This window comes from Artibeus jamaicensis, unplaced genomic scaffold, assembly GCF_021234435.1.
Source record: "Artibeus jamaicensis isolate MK-2021 breed Jamaican fruit bat unplaced genomic scaffold, CSHL_Jam_final contig_354, whole genome shotgun sequence".
Lineage (NCBI taxonomy): Eukaryota > Metazoa > Chordata > Mammalia > Chiroptera > Phyllostomidae > Artibeus > Artibeus jamaicensis.
The window spans coordinates 19,092,486-19,113,474 of NW_026521803.1; the positions used below are offsets into that span (position 1 = coordinate 19,092,486).

The window sequence follows — 20,989 nt, forward strand, 5'->3', positions numbered from 1 at the left end:
GGGGGGGGGGAGTAAACTTCCCCTAGATTTATTTTAAAAATGTGTATTTATTCTTACGTGTTCAAACTTCAGTCACCCTCAAAGTACTCTCCATTTAATGCAATACAGCTAATGAGACTTTTTTCCACTGCTCAGAACCATTTTTGAACTCATTGATTTTAATACCTTTTAGTGCCGCTGCCATTTTTGTTTCACCTTTTCAACATGGATAATATGTTTCCCTTTGAGGACTTTCTTCATTCAGGAAAGGAAGTCATTTGGGGTGAGATCAGGTAAATAGGGAGGGTGGGGAATGGGGGGCTTGTTGTTTCTCATCAAAAACTGCTGAACACTCAGTGCAGTGTGGGCAGGTGTACTTGTAAATCACCCATCACGAAATGAACAAATGAGCTAATCTTAAAAAAAACAACACTGAAGCCAAACACAGCCTCTCACAACAACACCAGCTGGTACAGATGGGTTCCTAGGACACTCATCCAGTGAAGGAAGCCTGTACTTATTACAAGGGGCCTTCCCTCCAGAAGATAATTTTGGTTTGGGTTTTTGTTTGTTTGTTTTTACTTTAAGTCCCCCCTTGTATGTCTCTCTCGGTTGCGTTGGCTGGAAGAGGGGCTGATTTGGAGGCTGAGGCACAGGCCTAGTGTGACGGAGAGTTACTCAGCCCTTCCTTCCCCGGTTCTAATTTCGGACCTCCTCCAAATATTCTGATCAAAGAGAAAGACTAATGCATTCTAAAGAGGGAGTCACTGGGATCAGGAATAATCCAGTTCTGTTGTCAAGAGTTATTATAGAGTCTTTAAATGTGTTGTAAGAGAGTTTAGAACTATGAAGCAAAAATTTGGGGATGCACTTGGGTTAAATTAAAAGCACAATTTTATATTTTCTTGTAAAATGATTTTACTTGATGCAACAAATGAAATATAATTTAACTCAACAGGAAATATCACACTTGGAGGAAAAACACAGAAAAAAAAACCTTCAATGAAAGCCAAGCATTCTTTCCAAGGCACAGCACTGACATTTCCAGATTGACAGCAGAATGAGTATGTTTCCATGAAACAAAATTATGAGTCCAAAGCCTGCCTTTGAAATCGTTTTCCACTTCACCTCCTCTTCCCAAGCCTCAGGGAACGATGCTTGTGGCCTTTCTCAGGGCCAGGTAGCCAGTGACAACATCAGACGGCAGCCTCCGGATGTAGGAAAACTCTTCGATGCTGCTGAAGCGTAACTTGCTCTGTGGATCAGTGTAGTTGGCCTGGGTGGGAAACAGACACAGAGGAGGGCACAGCTGGAGGTGGTGGTAGCAAATAGTTTAAATTCAAGTTTAACTTTTTAAATTTTTTCCTGAAAGTGAAATATATGTCTTTACTCTGAGACCAAGAGTACCAAATTGCTCACTTTGGTGAAGAGGCGTTAATCCTCCCAGACTAGAGCAATGCTTCAGTGGGAGGAAAAGGAATAACCACATCAGACACTAGGACTCTTCTGGTTCGTGCCGTAAGGGCTACAAGCGGCAGGTCCAACACTGAATTCATGGTACTCATCCCTGCCTTCAAACTCCCACCTGCTTCAAACAAATGTTCCAGATCTGTCCCCAGAGCAGGGCGCAGCACCTCCACGGTGCGGCACGCCCGCCCTTCCCTGCTGCCCTCCACCTACTCCCAGAGCCCTCCCCTCCCACTCGTCCGCCCGCTCCCTGTGTCGCTTCCAGGCGCCCTGGGCTCCACCGCGGTGCTGGATCGGCCACCCACGCCCACTCTGCCGCTGGACGGACAGCATCCTACTGCTGCAGCCAGTCATCTTTGCAACTTGCAATTCTGGTCATGTCCTTCTTCGTGAATCCTCTCAATGGCTCTTTTCTGTTCTCAGGACAAAGGCTCAAGGCCTCGGCATGGCTCCTCAGTCCTGCCAGCTCTTCCTCAGCCACGTGTCCTCACTTGTTCGTTCCAAGGCTCTGAGTCCCCCGCCTCCTGTCATGCCCCATTTGCCCTTTCCTTGGAAGGGGTCCCCACCCCGGCCCACCGTGCTCAGTAACCACCTGTTCATCCTGCAACACTCTGCCCCGAAGGCTGATCATCAGGGAAGCCTTATCTGCTCCCCACCAGGACCAGGGTGTCAGTACCCCACTTTCACCTCAGCACACGTGTCTCCTGCGGCATATGCTCATCTCCGCTGCTTTTAAGTTTATTGTCACCTTGACTCTTTGACTACGATCTACTACACTCTAAGGCTCCCTGAGGCAGGAACCCTGTGGTGTGCTTATTACTGAATTCTGGCTCCTAGTGCAACACAGAGCACACAGTAGGCCTTCAGTCAGCGTTTGTACAGCAAATGATAAATGAATGAACCAACAAATGGACAATTAGACCATCAGAGAAAAGAGAACTCGTTTCTCATTGACAGACCAAAATTCTCTTTTGGTCTGTTTTTCCCACATGCAGAGAGAGAGGGGGACCTAAGTCCCTCGCTGTGCACCTCGAGGCAGGCACACGGCTTCTACAGATTTTGAAACAAAGATGTGAGAGTGAGTCATTTGGAGCTCTTGAGAAAAGTTACAAGAGATGCCATTAAAGTCTAGACAGATAACATCCAATTACTCAAGTTCAGATCGTTTGCTCCGAGGTGCTCATCTCTGCGACCGAGCCGCAGCAATGCTGTGATTTAATCAGGGAGGGGCTGAAGGCGCTGCAGGCTGAAGGGAACTGAGTCATAGGTTTCTCATAAGCTAAACGTCTTCGGTTCTGCCACTGGGGATCTCCTTAGGTATTTAATGGCTTCCCGTCAGGAAATGAGATTATTTCTAAAAAGTTAAGATTAATTAAAGCTCCGTCAGAAATAAAACTTTGATCCTTTGGTTTGATCTAGATATTGCTTTTCTGTAACCCACGATAGTAATATAAGGAAGGCTTAAATAGGAAACAGCAGAAGTGCCTCCCGAGGCTCCTGGCCTGGAGGCGGTCAGCCGGACTGACGGGCAGGGGAGGCTGCCCCGCGGTTCCGAGCAGGGCGCAGGCATGCGCATCTGGCTTTGATCATCGGCCTCCCTCTGTGCACCAGCCTGGCCTGGCTCCATTCCTGTGGCTGCCTGACTCCTACCACCAAACTGAGCTGAGCCAGCCCGCCCAAGTTCAGACCTCACTGCCGAGAAGGCTGCTGAATAAATAACGTGGAACACACAGATACTGTGGCACTAACAAAGAGGTCACCAAGAAGAACTTGCACAGGCCAGACCTGACCCGGTGTTCTGAACAGAGGGGAGGATGCAAGAGACACGGCAGGGCTGGACCAGCGAAGAACTGCATTCCTACAGCTGGACCCTCCTCCGGATTCCATCCCTGGAGCCGGAAGGAAAACAAGGCCACCCCCCAGAGGGCAGGCCGCAAACAGCTGGACCCTCCTCAGGCCCTCCTCCCCGGAGGGTGCGAGGCAGAGTTCACTGCTCCCCGTCTCTCCCAGAGCCACAGTACAGCCAGAGCCCTGGCTTTGACACGAGGACTAACCACAAATGTGGCCCTCATGCCTCCCTGCCACACCCATAGCCAGGACAAACAGTCGGCACTTGGCTGGCTGGGAAAAGGTGGCTCAGTATAAACATGAGCTGGGCTTTACTTTTAATTATGCGGCTTTAATTTATACACGTAACAGATGAACATATTTTCCTCTGAAGAAGAAAATATTATGAATATAGCTAAAGTCCCTTTCTATCGCCACCTACCATCCAACCTCCTCTGCCTTCCCCCGAGGAAACCACTGCTAGGTGGGCACCCTCCCAGGCCGTGTGTGTGTGTGTGTGTGTGTATCCTTACACACACATATAAACACACCAGAGAAATTAACCTGTATTTTTTCATAAGTACGTGCTGATTTTTACTCAGGTGGCACCATGCTGCATGAACTCCTTTGCACCTTTCAGTACACAACATATCTTGGAAGTTAATTCAGGTGGTTACATATACATCGAGCTCACAGAATAGTATGAAAACACCTGCTGCCTCAGAGATTGACCTTTATGTTGTCCCCAATATTTTGCTAATACGTTTTCTCATAAGCATTTCTGCACGGGGCTCCTTGAGCGCACTGCTCCCCAGGGAGCTGTCTGGACGGCAAACACTGGCTCAAAACAGCAACATACAAGGATATCCATCTCTCCGTGTTGGTGACAATGTATATAATCAAATGTCTTCATTTCTTTCCCACTTGATGAGTCTTTTTCCTAATTATCAGTGACCTTGAACATCTCCTTATTGATCATGTGTACCTCCTCCTTGTAATTGTCTATTTATATCCTTTCAGCCAATTCTATGGGTTTACCTTTAAATGATCTGGAGTTCTTTGTAAATTCAGAATTTCTTAAATCTTGTCCCACTTGCATGCAGCGGGGCAAGAAGTTTTAGGTTTCATATAACATGACACGTCCTTTGCCAATGGCATAAGGGAGCCTGGAACAAGGCTTCTCTCAGTGCTTCTCCAGCCTCCTAATGTGTGAAAGCCACTGCACTAGCAGATGAGCTGCCTGACAGCAGTGAGGATAAAGCCACGTGCTAAGCGACCACTCTCAAGTCTGGCCATAAACCATGGCTTCTGCCAGCTTGGCAGAAAATGACACAGGGAGAAATTTCCACCTGGGGCCAAAACAGAAGAACTGGTGCCAAGCCAGCCCTCCTGCCACAAACTATTAAAAAGGGTCAAATGTATGAGGCAACTATTTTCAGGCAGTGGACATGAGACAGCAGGAGGCTACACCATTTCTCTCAAGGTGAATCCCATCAGGGGACCCCTAGGAGGAGATACGTGCTGTGGACAGATGCATAAAGGACCCACCACACACATGTACACGCATGCGCACGCACACTTACACACACGCCATTGTACAGCACTTCTACTCTACCATTTTTTAGGGTCACTGTATTTAAGGATCTCTGTTTAAAAGTTATACTACACTGAGGAGTGTGTGGCTCTCTGGAGGAAAAGCTAAAATACATGACTAATTCAGAGTATAACTAACGTTATTTTCAAAATTACAATAAAAACTCAAATCCTTCCCACTGTAAATATGTATCATTTAGTCAGTTTGTTACAGATGTTGGAGTCATACGCTTTCATAAAAACGTAAAGTATTTAAATGATGTGGATGAATTTCTAAAAGTGAGGTGACTCATTTCTACAGTTATGAAAAAAAGCACCTCTTCCAAACTGAACAGTGATGAAAAGGATGAAGAGGTGAGCCGAAAGTTCCACCTTTCATCTACACTCTGAAAGAAGGAAATGAGGCTCCCCGAGGTTCCTGAGGTTCAGCGACTTGCCCGAGCCCCATTCGTCCAAATACGCTGCTGGTTTTCAACCTGGGTTCCCCAGAAGCACTTTAGAGGTCACTGTGGTAAGGGCAGTGGGGAGGACAGAGGACCAGACCCACACAGGACCACAGTGGGTGGGTGGGCGGGCTCCAGGGGAGTCTGTAAAAGACTTCATTTGGAAAGAGGTTCTGGTGTTTAAAAGTGTTTGAAAACCACTACGTTTACTATAGTGCCTCTTTAGAGAAGTTTAAGGGTTTTGTTTTTTTTTTTTTTACTTTTTAAAGACTTTATTTATTTTATTTTTAGACAGAGGGGAAGGGAGGGAGAAAGAGGGAGAGGAATATCAATGTGTGGTTGCCTCTCGCACACTCCTTCCTGGGGACCTGGCCTGCAACCGAGGCATGTGCCCTGAATGGGAATCAAACAGGTGGTCTTTTGGTTCTCAGGCTGGCACACAATCCACCGAGCCACACCAGCCAAGGAAAGTTTAAGTATTTTTTAAAGAGTACAATCATCTCTAAAATGTAGAAGTTTGTTAAAACTGGAGCAGTAAAAAAATAATAGATTTTTTTCATGTAGTTAACATGATATATCTGAAACATTTTTCACATGAGCACAGGAAGGGGAAGTGGAACTCGGGTCTCCTCCTTCCTGGAGCAATGCTCTCTGCAGGCTGCCCAGGTGCGGCCACTCTAAAACGAACATGGGACACTTCAGCACAAGCCATGACCTCTGCAAAGGATACAGGCTCCAGGCCGGGCAGGTGGTAGTCAACACCCAACACTGTCTAAGTAGATAGTACTGTGAAATCTTCCTTCCAATTCCATTTTAAAAGACATAGAGATGGAATTATACTCACAAGAAGACCTGAAACATCAGAATACTTCTTAGCTGGTTTGAAGGATGGAGGAGCATCAATACTAAAGTCTGAAAAAAAAAAAGGAAAAAAAAAGAAGATAGCAAAACTGGCTTTAAAACATTCAGATGCCTTCCCTTTTCATCTAAAATACTGTTTGAACAATAAAAATATATAAAAATATTATTTGATAATGTTTCTACAATTTTTCTCTGTGATGAAGTACTCACAGAACTCTCTCGGGGAAATAATGCCACAGGCCAGGGGCAGGCCCTGCCTGCCTTCGCCCTGTCCCCAGGGACCCTCAACTCCAGCAGAACCGCCGGAAAGCGCGTCTGCCCACAGGCTGTTTTCGCCGTCTCAGGCTCCGTGGGCTGACGCGATGAGACGCCAAACAACCTACTGCTTGGATCTCAGCATCTGGATACTGGAATGGCCACACCCTGACAACTGACTAGTTCACTTGTCATCTATCTGAGTCACCTCCATGAAGGATGTGCAGAGGGACCAGAGCTGAAGGAAACTTACCTGTACTTTCCAGTGAAGCTCTACAAACATGTAACGGTGCTTTAGAGGTTTGGAAACACTGCAGCAGAAAGCATTTACTCTGAAAAACATCGGCTCAGAGAGTAAAACAGAGCCTGCTTTACGCTGGTTGTTAGCAAACCTCCTAAATCTGGGGCAACCTCGTTCTTGGAAACAAGGTTTTTTAAGAGTAGACTTCTGAATAGAAGTATGTCAGTCAGAAACACCAATGTTATTATATCAGGACTTATTTCTCCAGATTGACATTAACAGTGACACTAAAAAACACACATCCATGACAACACAGATTCAATACAGATACAGTTATGAGGAAATATACATATAATCTCCCCGTTTTGATGCCACGATAAGGTTCCTAAGCTAAAAATTATACCCTACTTTAATTTAGCGAACACAATGATTTAGGTTTGTGGTAAGAAAGTCCCCCGTCTAAACATTATAAACCCAAAGAAGACACTAAACAGCTCACAGTTAGGATCATTCAGTTGCCACGGCAATGCCCTTTCAGAGGCGAGAATTTGTTTCAGGTTCTTCCAGGTTCTATTCTTCTTGCCAGCTACTGCACCACCATGGCCAGAGTGCTCGAATCAGAAGCATGGATAGGAAGAAACAAAATCAAAGGAAAGTGCTGTTTCAGAATCTGACATTTACACTTGTTCATAACTGTAACATATCCTTCAATCTATAAGCAATCATTTGTACCCCTAAGCCTTTTCTAAAAAGTGTTATACTGCACTCTTTAATTTTACTTATTAAAAAACAATGCTTTTGGGTTGTCAAAATCCATGAGTTAGTTGGTGATGGAGTAGAAATAAAAGGTTGTTGTTTTTTTTTTTACACACACACACAAAATCACATCCTTTATTGGGTCTAACTTTATAGAATTCGCTCATGAATTTCCCATTGCTTTAAAATAAATTTACTACAAGGTTAGATTGAAACTCATTAGGACCACATCTCCAAGCTCTCTTCTGAGGGCAAGTCTCCGCCTTGCAAATTACTGGTGACCCTGAAAAACCCAAGTACGCTTCAATCATGGCATGGCAAGTCTTCTGGAATTTTTTTTCTTTTTGTCCTTTGAGGATGACAAAATAAAATGGAAAAGAATATCGAAATCTGTTGCAGACACTGGCAATACTGTATTTTCAAAACTAATCAAGGAAAAAAAATCAACTTTTAATGGTGTAATATGAATCATTGTAATTTATCGTGCCCCTCGAGAACGAAAGGACAATAGCTTGTTTCTACTCCACAGAGCAACAGCTCACATTTACTTAAAAGACGGGCTCTTCCCCTGTCTTCCCACCCTTCCCACAAAGCCCATGACGGAAACATGGCAACTGACACTGATGGATGAAAAAGGGGCACCAGTGCCACCTGGGCTGCAGGCCCAGCATGATCAAGCCACGGTTTGGTTGTTCATTTTTTAATTAATCAAATACCTTAGATGCTTACCACAAAGTTGGGATCCTTAAATGGCAAAGGTTTGGAAGTTTTTTCCATAGGTCCAGTGCTAAAATCAGAGGGCACCATTTTATTCTCACTCATGGCTTCCACGTTGATTCCCTGAAAACACAGTAATAATGACAGGAGGTCAAGTGTCTTTTAGCGGAGTTCCCTAACTCGGCTCTCAACAAGACATAAGATGGTACACCACGGGACATGCGAGGACAGAGTGCCAGAGCCCGGCAGGCGGCCTGCACCAGAGGAAGGCATGCCACACTGGCTGCAGCACTGGCTCTGCAGAAGCCATGGGAGAGACAACCAGGTCCCCAGCTGCCGTGCTTTCCGGCCCCTGAATGTGCCGAGCACAGGGATGGGCGTCCTACCCAAGCTGGCTCATTCAACTCTGACGACCACTACAAAGCACTGCCACTATCCCCCATACACAGAAGAAACTGAGGATCTCTACGACACCACACAGCCCCTACTGCTGCTGATCTTGTCAAACTATGTCTTGAAACATTAAGACAAAAAGGTGCAGCCCCTTTAAGGTCTCATCAGCCAGATCCCAGGCTGGAGCTGGCATGCTTAGGGGGACAACAGGACGTGGGCATTCTGAGGGAGGGGGACAGAGGGAGAGGAGGCTAGACTGTCAGCGGGCTGCGCCACAGTGCCCTGACACGCCAGCTAATGTGCTTTAAAACAAAACACCACTTAAGCTAAGATTCACAAAGAAGAAGGAAGACAAAGTAAGAAAATACTTCTGATTTGTAATGTAATTTCCAACCTTCCCAGACTGCAAGAAACAGTTTTTTTGATACATAATTTACACAAAGCGAAATGCCCAGATCTTAAGCGTAGGTTTCATGAGTTCTGCCAACTGTTCACACTGGTGTAACCCATGCCCTCAGGGAGCTATAGGAGACTTCATCACCCCGGAAAGTTCTCTCACTCCCAGCAGCAAAGTACAAGAGTTCTAATTGTAGGAAGACACACTTCACCCCACCACCCACTCCACCCCCACCTCCCTGCAGTACCATCCACGTGGGAGGAAGGGGAGTCCGGGAGACAGGACCACTCACTCCGCTGCAATGGTTCTCCAACAGCGTCTTCTCACACACCTGCCCACACTCCTCTCCAGCATCTCTCCACATGGGGCTGAGCTCCAGTCACTGAGTTTGGGGCCTGTGCTCCTTCTCTGTCAGCCACCTCGTCTGTCTGGACCGCCCCTCACCTCATCCTGCCCCCATTCTCGGTCCTCCCTAACTTTTCCCCTCCAGGGCCCAGCTCAAATGTCACCTCGCTAAGGACTAACAGGCCTCCAAGTTCTTGTCCTTTTCTTATCACATGTGGCTACAAATGATGTCTCTCTCTCTCTCCTCTCCCATTCCTCTCTTCCTCCCTCCTTCCTTCCCTCCCTCCTCTCTCCCTACCCCTCCCTTCCACGGTTCTTTGACCTCATCTGGTCCCTTCCTCAGCGGTACAAGTCAGAGGAGTGACTGTGGTGCACCCCTTGCCCACTCCATTCTCTGCGGCACAGTCAGTGACATACCTTACAAGCAAACTTGATGTCACTCCCCTACTGACAACTGCCCAGTGGTTCCCACCGCCCTAGGGACTGGGGACAAATTCCGGCCTCCTTTCCAGCCTTGCTTCTTGCTCCCCCTTCTTCCTGTATTTTGTATTTTCTGGTACAAAATCCATTGTCATTTCTATACCGCACAAATAATTTCCAATTTTTCTATGCTTATTTATGCTTCACCAAAATTATTTTCTTAAGGATTAGCAGACTTAATTATACTGCAAAGATTAGATTTAGCATTTGTACATAACTTACTTTCATTGCACTTAGGATTTTTCCCTCACACTCACAGCATTTCCACCAGGTACATGTGTCCTGGGAAACACAACTTAATGAGAAAGGTTTCACTTTCTCATCACATGTAGTCATTAACCAACGTTAATTGTGTAGCCAGTGTGCAATGCTATTAAGTTAGATATATGACTGACAGTCTGTAAGTACGTCTTAGTCAATGAGAACACAGCAGCCTTTGAAACAGGCAGGGAACAACAGAGCAGAAGCAGGGCAAAGGAGGGAGAAGAGCAGACGAGGGAAGGGGTCGAGTCAGGCTCAGAACGCACAGAGGCGTCCAAACACCGTGCTTCGCTCTGTGGCTCACTCTTCCATCCCCTGCATCTCACCCGGGGCCTGGCTCAGAGTAAATATCAAACCCTCGCTGACGGGATGACTGCCAGGAGTTAGGGAGCATGACGGCCTCGGTATTTAAGACACACACACTCAGGAGTTCACTGTAAGGAACCGTCTCTGGGCGGGCTGCAGTGGCCAAGCACGAAGAGACACGGAAGGGTGCTTCGGAAACACCTGCACTGGGTTACCTACAGGGCACAGGCACCAGGGAAGAAAGGACAGGAAGATGGGAAGGGAAGAGAGAGGAGCAAACTTCTCTGGGTATAGCTTTTTGTGGAGTTTGGCCTTCTGAGTCTCATTCAAGTTTCATATACTAAAAAAAAATAATAATAAAATGAACAAGGATGGGGCAGCGGATAGAGAAAATAGAATACAAACAAAACCAAATTAACCTAACTGTATTTGGAATGAATAACAACCACACTGAGCTGGGGAAGGGAGAAATAGATATAATGACTTTGAACACGGTATTCCGACAACATAACCTAAGGCGCAGGCAAAAAGAACCATAAACAATTGCCAGGTTTGTTTCTCACAGGAGTATATACTACTTTACACGCATTCTAAGGTGGTACAAACAAGGAATGAGGGACGGCTAGCGCACTGCACTGGTGGCTTAAAATCAGAGGTTTTATGCACTCACAGGTTTTGACTTAGATCTGAGAGGGCTGGAAACAATGAACAACAGGCACACCACTGTTCATATCCTGATTTCTCAATATAATTTTTCAAGAACTAGTGATCCTTGAAGAAATGGCTGATTCCAGGGCTGGCTCAGGGAAGTACAAGATGAGCCCTGAGGTGCAAGAATGAAAGAAAGCTATTATACCAGTTTGCCAAGGCTGCCGTGACAAAAAACTGCAGAGTAAGTGGTGTGAACAACAGAAATGTACCTTCTCGCAGTTCTGGAGACTAGAAGTCCAAGCTCAAGGTGCCAGCAGGGTTGCTTTCTCCTAAGGCCTCTGTCCTTAACTTGTAGGTGGCCATCCTCTCACTGTTCTACGTGACTTTTCCTCTGTGCACGTGCCTCCCTGCTGTCTCTCCCTCTTCCTCTAAGGATATTGGTCATATTGGATTCGAGACCCACCCTCATGACTTCACTGAGCCTTAATTACCTCTTTAATGGTTCCATCTTTAACACAGTAACATTCTGAGGTGTACTGAGGGTCAGGACCTCCACATATGAATTTTGGGGGACAAAATTCAGTGCACAACAGCACTCAAAACATGGGGGAGCTATGTTAAAGGATACAGGAGCCAGTTTGAAGAGTGCTCACTAGCTGGATCTAGACAATTTGAGCAACAAATTAAATGATGATAATCCAGAATTTATAAAGAACTCTTAAGTCTCAATGAAAAAAGACAAATAATTCCATTTTAAAAGGGGCCAAGATTTCAATAAACCCTTCTTCAAAGAAGATATACAAATGACCAGGAAGCACATAAAAAGATGCTCAACACCTTTTGAGCAAAATATAATTAGGAAAACGTAAATCAAAACCACAACAGAGTCCTGGCCAGTGGGGCTCACTCAGTTGGTTAGAGTGTTGTCCCATAAAGCAAAAGACTGCGGGTTCAATCCCCAGTCAGGGCACATGCCTAGGCTGCAGGTTTGATCCCTGGTCAGGGTGCACACAGGAGGCAACCACATCTCACATCGATGTCTGTCTCTCCCCCCCATCTCCCCTCCCCTCCCCCATTCTTCTCTTTCTCTAAAAGCAATGAAAAAATGTCCTCGGGTGAGGATTAAAAAAAAATTAAAGCCATGAGAGACATTATTTCACACCCACTATGTTGGTTATAATAAAAAATAATAAAGAACAATGACGTGTTAGGATGTGAAGAAACTAGAACCTTCATACATTGCTTGTGAAAATGTAAAAGGGCACAGTCACTTTGAAAAACAATTCGCTTACCTGTTTTCAGAGGCCAACCTAACAGTGAATGAGCCAGGGGCTCCGCAGAACCTGAGGAGGAAGCCATAACGGGCATGCAGGTCAAAAAGGCTGACAGTCGAGTCACCTGCTCTTTCAAGAGGTAGTGGTCCAGGAAAGAAGGGGGAAGCGTGGCCCACTGGCTGAAAGGCACATGAGGGGAGCAGGTCACCCACCAGTGTTATAGGAGGCAAAGGGCCATTCTCCTGAGGGACCTCCTCATGCATTAACAATGCACCATGAGACTGCACGGCGAGGAAAGGCTGATGGACATGGCTGCCAGCAGGCTGTGCCTACAGGGTGGCCTCAATTAAGTGAGAGAGAGAAAAACAACTCTAAGAACTATGCAGCGAGCATCCCGTCAGGGTAGAAAAACCATGACAACTAGGGACAGACAACTCAGGAAAACAGACAGAATGTAAAAGAGGCTTCCTGGGGCCAGATATACTTTAAGTTTCAACTTTCCTGAGTTTTTCATAAAGAAAATGACTACTTATATAATGTTTCTTTCTGGGTGGAAATAAGCAAATGAACCACTACAAAAGCAAAGAGGAGATACTAAAGGGAACTGAAGACCGGGCCCCAGGCCTCCCATAGTGAGTACAGAACCATCCATAGAACACAACACGCCCAGCTCACAGTGCTGCCATCTTCATGCAGTGGCGTTGGTTAGCTCTATCTCCTTCCCCAGAACTGCTGAAAGACGCCATTTTCCCCTCCCTGTTCAGGCCTCTTCCCTGAATCCTAGTTGTGGGGGGGCTCCTCCCACAGCGCCTGCCCCCGCCCCCGCTACCACCATGGCTGAGAGTAAGTCTACCAAGACATGATCTGCATGGGGAGGGAAGGTGGCTGATCTCGAAGGAGAAGGGCCAGGAGCCTGTTCCTCAATGAGCTGTTACTGGGTGTATTTGCATAGGAATACAGGGTGTATATGTAAAGCTCATCAATCATTGTCAGGTAGTAATGAGGAAACAATAGGTAACATTCAAAGAACTATGAGGGCTTATTTTGAGTCAGGGTCAGATAGCTAAAGGGCCATAAAACTTTGGGGAAACAAACTCATTTCATGCTTGGACCCATATCCTTTAAATTGAGGGTATTAGCAAAGCAGGTTTCACAGGATTTTATGCATTCTTTCTTTGGCCTGATCACCCAGGGAACCCGCCCTTTCCAGAACAGGACGGCAAAGCCCTCTGACACTGTTTCAGGCTTAAATCAGACAGGGGAAATAAAGCAGCCAAGAGGTTAGGAGACTTCTTGCAGACAGAATTAGGACTCAGGCTCTGTCAAAGCTGAGGGGTGAGGGTCCACCACTCCCTTTTCTTATAGCCCCCAAGTACTTCCCTGAGGGCCCCTTCATGACCATTCATGAAGGGAGGATCAAGTCTGTGAGGCGAGGATGCAATAAAATAAAATTTAATATGATGTACAGTTTCCCATTACTAAGCCACTGTAACACTGACAGACTTTATGAGATGAGCTGTCCTGCCCCGAGAAATGAATACCCTAAGAGGAAAGAAGTAACACCTTAGCACTAAAGGAGCTGATGTAAGTCCTAGGGAAAAAGAAAGCTGGCCTGCTGTCAAAAAATGGGTGCAAGCCTGCCCTGGATCGAGACAAGCCAGTGAGACATCAGCTGCACCCAACTGTGGAGCCCAAATAAATGGCTTCATCTCTCCAGACCGCATGACTACACGGCTGACTCGGACTTAAGGATAACTTGGGCATTCTGTCTGTTGTCTGTGGTTGCCAAGAAAAGAAACAAGTGTCTTTTGTCTCATCACTGAAAAAAAAATAAAATGTCCACTTACACCTATCTATTAGCATTCTAGATTCACATAGCTGATCCTAGTCTAAAACTACAAGGTTAGTGTAGGTTTACTTAAAACAGCAAAACTGTGAGATGCAACCTAAATATTTAATAACATCAATTAAATAAGAGCAGTCTATCAACACAAAGACAGGTTCATGAAATTATGCTAAGTAAAAAGCAGGATACACAATGTTACATGCCAAATACAGTGGTGAAAAACTACATAGAAAACACAAATTATTATAGCTGCTGGGGATGAAAATTAGGTGACTTTGTATGACCATTTTAAAAATAGAAAAAAGCCCCAGCTGGTGTGGCTCACTTGGTTGGGCATTATCCCGAGAACTGAAAGGTTGCCAGCTGGATTCCTGGTCAGGGCACGTGCCTAGGTTGCAGGTTCAGTGCCCTGGGGCACTTTTGGAAGGTAACCAATCGGATGCTTCTCTCTCACATCACTGTTTCTAGCCCTCTCCCACCCTTCCCCCTCTCTAAAATATAAAATAGTTTTAAAAAAGAAAAAGAAAAAAGGAACTTCTAAAATTTAACATCATCATGATTTTTCTTAAAAGTCAGGATAGAATGATTTTTTTGGTGAATAAATCAAAACAGTCCAGCATTCTCTGCCTGCTTCCAATTACAAAGGAGTCCATCATCATCTGCACTCTACATTAACCTTCTAAAGCATGGCTGCCTCTCATTTTATTTAGATGCTTTGTTAACTGCTTAACCATCACAAATCAGTCCATTACATGATATTCAGTATGTAGGTCAATTAGATGTCTCTGTAGATTGTATCAACTTGAGTAGGCATTTGGAAAGTCTAGAATGCCCTAGGCTGATCTCACAAAATTCCCCCCAGAAGGATTTCCCTGTACACAGACTGGGTTATACCAGAGATCTAATTATATTTTCTAAGGTAGAGAGTAATGAATGATATCAAGAGAGACAGCAAGAAAAAAGTATGTGGAGTCTGGATGGTCTGCCTGGGTTCCGATTCTGACTCTACCACTTGGTAGCAGTGCGACCTTTGGAAAGTTACTTAACCTGTCTATGCCCTAGTTTTTTACCTGTAGACTAACAAGTCACAGAAGGTTGTTCTTAGGGTTAAATGAGGTGGTACTTAGAAAGGGCTGGGAACAGTGCCTGGTATATAGTAAATGCCCAATAAGTATTAATTCTTATTTATCATGATTTCCTTCACTTTAGCAGGGTGCATCATAAACAGGGAGAAAGTACTTGCAATGCATGTATATGGCAAAAAACTCCAATCAAGAGTATGTAAAGAACTGAATACTTTTTAAAGATTTTATTTAGAGGGGAAGAGAGGGATAGAATGGAGAAGAGAAACATCAATCAGGTGCCTCCTGTATGCGCCCTGACCCAGGACTGAACCCAGATGTGTGCCCTGACTGGGAACTGAACCAGTGACCTTTTGCTTTGCAGGATGATGCCCAACCAACTGAGCCAAACTGGTCAGGATGAACACTTGAATATCAGTAATTTTAAAAAAAAACACAACACAACCCAATTAGAAAAAATCAGGCACTTCATAAAAGATACTGGAAAGGTCAATAAGCCTAAGAAAAGGCAACTGCTATCATTAGTAATCAGTAATCAAAGAAACAAAAGATAAAACAAAAATGAGATAGCAATCAGAATGGCTAAAATGAGAGGTGGACTATGCCAAGTGATGTTCAGGATGCAGAGCCACTGGAACTCTCACACTGTGCTGGTGAGACCACACAACAGTGCAACCACTTTGGGAAACTTTTAAAATGTCAAGCTGTGTTAAGTACAGGTCTACTTCATGATCCGGCGATTCCACTTGTACCCATTTACCTAAGAGAAATGAAAGCCCGTACCTACACAGACTTGTCAGGGAATGTTCCGAGGAGTTTAAAAATGGTCAACGACTCAAATGTCCATCAGTTGTGGTATATTGACAGAATGTACCAGATACAGTGATACGTGTAGTAACATGAATGAATGAATGACTTTAAAAAACAGTGTTTCACAGAGAAACCCCAAGAGGCACAAAAGAATATGTTCTGTTTGGTTCCATTTACATTCTGTTCAAAAACGCAATCTGTAGTGAGAAATGTCAGAATAGGGAGCCAGCAATGCCTGGAAAGAGTCACCAGGTTCATTTCTGGGGCTCTTAATAAATAATGCTATCTTGATACGGGTGGTGGCCAAATGTAAAAAGTCATTGATCTGTACTCAAGTGTGTGAAATTCACTGTATGAAAAACAATACCTTAACAAAGCATTTTTAAAAGGGGGAGCGGTGTTAATTACCGAGGGAAGAAACAGGCGGTTAGTTAAGGTCTCGAGAGCATCATTCTGGGTGAACAATGCCACACCAGGTGCCGGAAGGGACAAAGTAACACGCTCCGTCTCTGCTTTCTTATTGCTTTAAATAAAATGCAGAAGCCAAGACGAACACTCAGCTAACCAAGCCACTCCTCTGCTGAAAGCCCCCGGCGGGCATTTCGTCCAGAGGCAGTGTGCTCGGCGCTTTCCGACCCCGAGCTCACTGATTCCTGGAAGCAACGACCCCGCAGGAAAGTCCAAACACACTCAGGGGCGGGACAACGGAGGATCGAACAGGCGCTTTTCCGGGGATGAGGGAAACCACCCGCATCAATACATCTTAGTGTTCCTCCATGTAGGACTTTGGGGCGCTCTGCACCTCACAGCCACTCGGTAAATGTGTCGAGTGCACGAAGGTGAAACTTTATAACGTCTGCTTGACAGAAGCTCACAGAAAGTCCTGAGCCTCGCTCTAAATGCCACCTTGAAGGAGAGTCGGACCTTACACTAACGCAGCAACAACTTCCCCACTTCTCCTCAAGGGCAGTGCAAGGCGACAGGCTCTTTATCGAATTCCCACATGTCCAAACTAAAGGAAAAAATGTTTCCTCTGTGTCAGGGACTAACCCACAAAACAGATAAAGACCCCCAAAGACCGGCGCATGCTCCCTGACTCGCTCTGCCCAGCCAACGCGCCCTCACTCCGCCCCCCACGCAGCCACACTGCGTTCTCGCCCCGCCCCCGCCCGGCCAATGCGCACGCGCAGGGTAGCCGAAACACAGAGTACCTGTGCAAAGCTAGAGGCGGAGACTTTTTTCTTCTTACTGGTACCATATCCCCCAGTGCTGCTGCCATTGTGGGAAGGACTGGCTGGCCTCTTCTTACTGTTCCGGGCTACTCCCGGACTGGCAGTGGTGGCCACAATTGGAATTTGAGCCGCCATTCCTACCCTGAGCCTGCCTCCTCCCCCAACCCCCCACTGCTTTCCCAGTGAAGGCCCTGGGACTTCCGGCTCGCGGTTACTTCCGTCTTAATGCTCGAAAACCCGGCCTGGACTCACAAAGCCTTCGCTGACTTCTCTCGGTTGAATCTAAAAGACGGAGCTCGGCGTAGTGGCTTCCGTATGGGCAGGAAGGTGCTCGCGGGGTTGGGTGCGTCCTGTAAACTCTTGCATTCCCAACCTGGGCACGTGCTTGGAAATCCCTAGCGATCGAGGAATAAAACATTTCCTTTTTTTTTTTTTTAATGCCGGGTTTTAGAAAATAACCATGCCTTTTCTCACCTGAAGTCAGAAGATGGATCACTTCTGATCCGTAAGAATAAAGGTAGGGTCATTCTCAGTGGATTAGACAACTGCTAGCTTTACCTGTTGTCCCTGCCTTCTCACAGGGAAGCTTGTATGTCAGTAGAGCCCAAATGGACTGGTTGGAGTGGTTCTTGAGCTTTTAGGGGTCACAGACTTGTTTGAGCATTTAAGCTTCCTTTTCTACCCCCACCAAATGTATGCAGGTATAGACAAAATATTTCAAAGAGTTTCGGGGAGTTTATGAAATTTGGTGAAACGCACCCTCCCCCTCGTTAGTTACCACATACTACTCTATGTTTCTTAAGAAACTATGACAAACTGCGTGGTTTATAGTTGGTTGGTCAATGTCTTTAGCTTCTAGAATATAAGCTCCATGAGGGAGCAATATGAGTAAACTCTAAGCCAGTTATGTATTATTTATCTCTCCCAGGTCACAGTACCTTGCAAGTTATTGGTACGTATAAACGTTTCTAATGAAATAATAAAACAATGAACCCCTTGCAGTAATCAGTTGAAGCTACTATGTTCTAAGTAGCATTATATGAATCTGGATATTTTAAAGAAGTAGGCTACAGAATAATTTAGAGGTGAGAAAGAGAAATTAGTGAGGGAAACTAGCAATAATGTTACTGATATCTTTTCTCCTTTGTAGAAAAGAATAACCTATCAATGTTGTTACAGTGGTCTCTACCATGCCTAGTCTTCACCCCCATCCTCACCTAAATCTCGGCTTTCTTATTTCTTACCCCAGAGGCTGCACCACCCAGCCAATCCCTTAAACCAGAATCTAGGTGTTGACCCTGGTGGCTTCCTGGGCCCACCCTTTGATTCTCCCATTCCAGTCAGCCACATTCTCAGCTCACTCCCCTCCTTCAGCATTCCTCCCCTGGGGGATCTATCTCCTCTCTGGATCCTTGTAAGAGCCTCCTGATGGAAGTCTGGAACCCCATCTTTTCCTAATCCTCCTGGACCTCGGGCCATTCCCACTGTCTGCCAAAATGGACTATCTAAATCACAAATCTAATTACACCATTTGCATTCTTCAGGTCCTTTTACCTTGGCATATAAGGTCCTTGATTACTGGACTCTGCCCCTTCTCTTGCTTCATTCCAAAACTTAATTTCCTCTGCTCCAGCCAGGAACTAACTGTTTCTGAGAGTATGCATTATTCTCACTGGCCAATGTGCACACGCAGGGTAGCTGAACCACAGAGTACCTGTGCAAAGCTAGAGGTGGAGACTTTTTTTCTTCTTACTGGTACCATATCCCCCAGTGCTGCTGCCATTATGGGAAGGATAATGGCAGCATTATCTCTTAGCTCAACATACTTCTGTTTCTATTATTTCCTCTCCTAAGATTGCTTATCTTCTTTGCCCCAGTTTAGATGCTACTTCTGCCATCTGATGTACCCTCCTTCCTCTCCTTCTTCCCTATTACCACCCTGTGAGTGCTTGGGAGGGTATTGAGTAACACGGGGTGCTCTGCTGGGCACCTTCCTGTAATCCCCTAGTAAATGATTATTGAGTTCAAACACCAGTTCCCTACTTTTGAGGAATAAAACATCATCTGGCATCCTGTTGCTAAATTCAACCCTGATCCTGTCTGATCCCTTTCTTCCTGAAATCCTTCCAATGGGATTTGGAACACCACTCTCCTTTTATTTTTATTTTTCCTAACCATTCACCCTCTCTGTGACAGTCTTCTTCTACCAAATGATTTATAATCCTACTACAGGTTTTTAAAGGTATAGATTAGGTAGTCACATTCCTCCAGCACATAACATGTTCTTAAAGTTTCCCAGGTGATTCTAATGATCAGCCCGATTTGGAACCAGTCTCTTTCTGTTCAGTCCTTGCAAGTTGACAGTTCTTCGGTGCTTGGTAAAAGGGCTTCTGCCCTTTCCAGTCCATACTCTTTCCAGTCATTTCATCAGTTCTGGGGCTTCAGGTACCATTTTAAATGCAGACCACCTTCAGGTTGCTTCTCTTCACTGGGTCTTTCTCAGAAGATGGAAAATTCCCCACCCAGGTACAAGCTCAGATGTTTATAGGCATTTCGCACAGCATGGCAAAAACAGAATTCTCCATCCCCTCTGCTCTTCTAAAACATGTTCCTCCATCAGTGTTTCCTGCCTCAGTAAATGTCACTACCATCTACCAGTTTATTCAAACCAAAACCAGGGAGTCATCCTCGACTCCTCCCCTTCTTTCACCTCCCTGCCCTGACCCGATTCCAGCCACTACCATCTCTCTCTTGGACTCTCACATCACCTTATTTGTCTCCATGTTGCTCCCTTTGGTCCCTGCAAACCAGTCATCATGTGCAATCTCAGATGAACTCTTTAACGACACAAATATGCATATGCAGATCATGCCTTCTTCTTGAAACCCTTCAGTGGCTTCCCATGGTCCCTCGAATGAAGGCCAATGTCCATAACATGGTTTCAACGGCTTTCAGGGGTCTATCTCTCTAAACTTGCCTCTCGTCAGCTCTTGGCCCTCCAGTTTTCACTTTTGTCGGTTCTGCCAATCAGCCGTGATGCTTCTCTCAGGGCCTTGACACAGACTGCTTCTCATGAAAGTTGCTTTTCTCCCAACACCACCCACCTCTGGTCTCATTTACTTCCATGCACCCTTCCTACCTTGGCTGACATGCTGTTTTTTTTAGCTTTCCTATCCCTCTGGTTTTGTTAAAACCTGTCGTTCCAAGTTCCCATCAGTCTCAGTCATCCAGTACCTACTGATGGCCTATTACATGGCAAGCCCTGAGGACAGAGAGGAGGACAAACAAAACAGAATAGTTCCTGTTCTCAGGGAGCCCCCAGTATAGCAGGGGAAGAAAGACATTAGATTTGTCTTCTCAGGGACCACAAATGCTTTGTGAGCAGTTGCCAAAGTCATTGAGGGCTGACTGGCAGAGGGCCAATGGGCAACAGCAAGGGGAGAGAAATGCAGGACATTGACTCCAGGGAGCAGAGGCTTTGGGCTTGGACAAAACCTGTTCCACATCCACCTTGGCAGCACCAGCCACTGCATGGTGTGGGCACAAGTAGGGGCTGCATGTGTAACTCACATGTTTCCATATCTAACGATAATGATAAATTAACACTGATGACCCATACTGTGCTGGCTTACGTGTTGAGGTGGGGCCTAAGCCTTCTCTAAGTCCCCTCCCAGTTATTCTTGAGAACTTGGCCATGTCTCTGCAGTAGTGTGTTCCTTCTTCTCTGGCCTCCTCGCTGCTACCTGCTGCTCTTGTGTCCCTCACCAGTACCA

General features: G+C 45.7%; 1 protein-coding gene and 1 long non-coding RNA gene across 2 annotated transcripts in view; one reads left to right on the forward strand and one right to left on the reverse strand.

Moving 5' to 3' along the window:
• On the reverse strand, positions 1–17,418 carry INO80C (INO80 complex subunit C). The gene is made up of 5 exons (XM_037154458.2): positions 17,196–17,418; positions 8,152–8,262; positions 7,166–7,277; positions 6,154–6,221; positions 1–1,255 (listed from the first exon to the last, which is right to left on the reverse strand). The coding sequence occupies exons 1-5, from the start codon at positions 17,349–17,351 to the stop codon at positions 1,124–1,126; spliced, it is 579 nt and encodes a 192-aa protein (XP_037010353.1). The 5' UTR covers positions 17,352–17,418; the 3' UTR covers positions 1–1,123.
• LOC119056138 (uncharacterized) overlaps positions 17,415–20,989 on the forward strand; it is a 10,773-nt gene continuing 7,198 nt past the window's right edge. The window contains exon 1 of the long non-coding RNA XR_005083829.2: positions 17,415–17,733. This is a non-coding gene — a long non-coding RNA (uncharacterized LOC119056138). The remainder of the gene's footprint in view (positions 17,734–20,989) is intronic.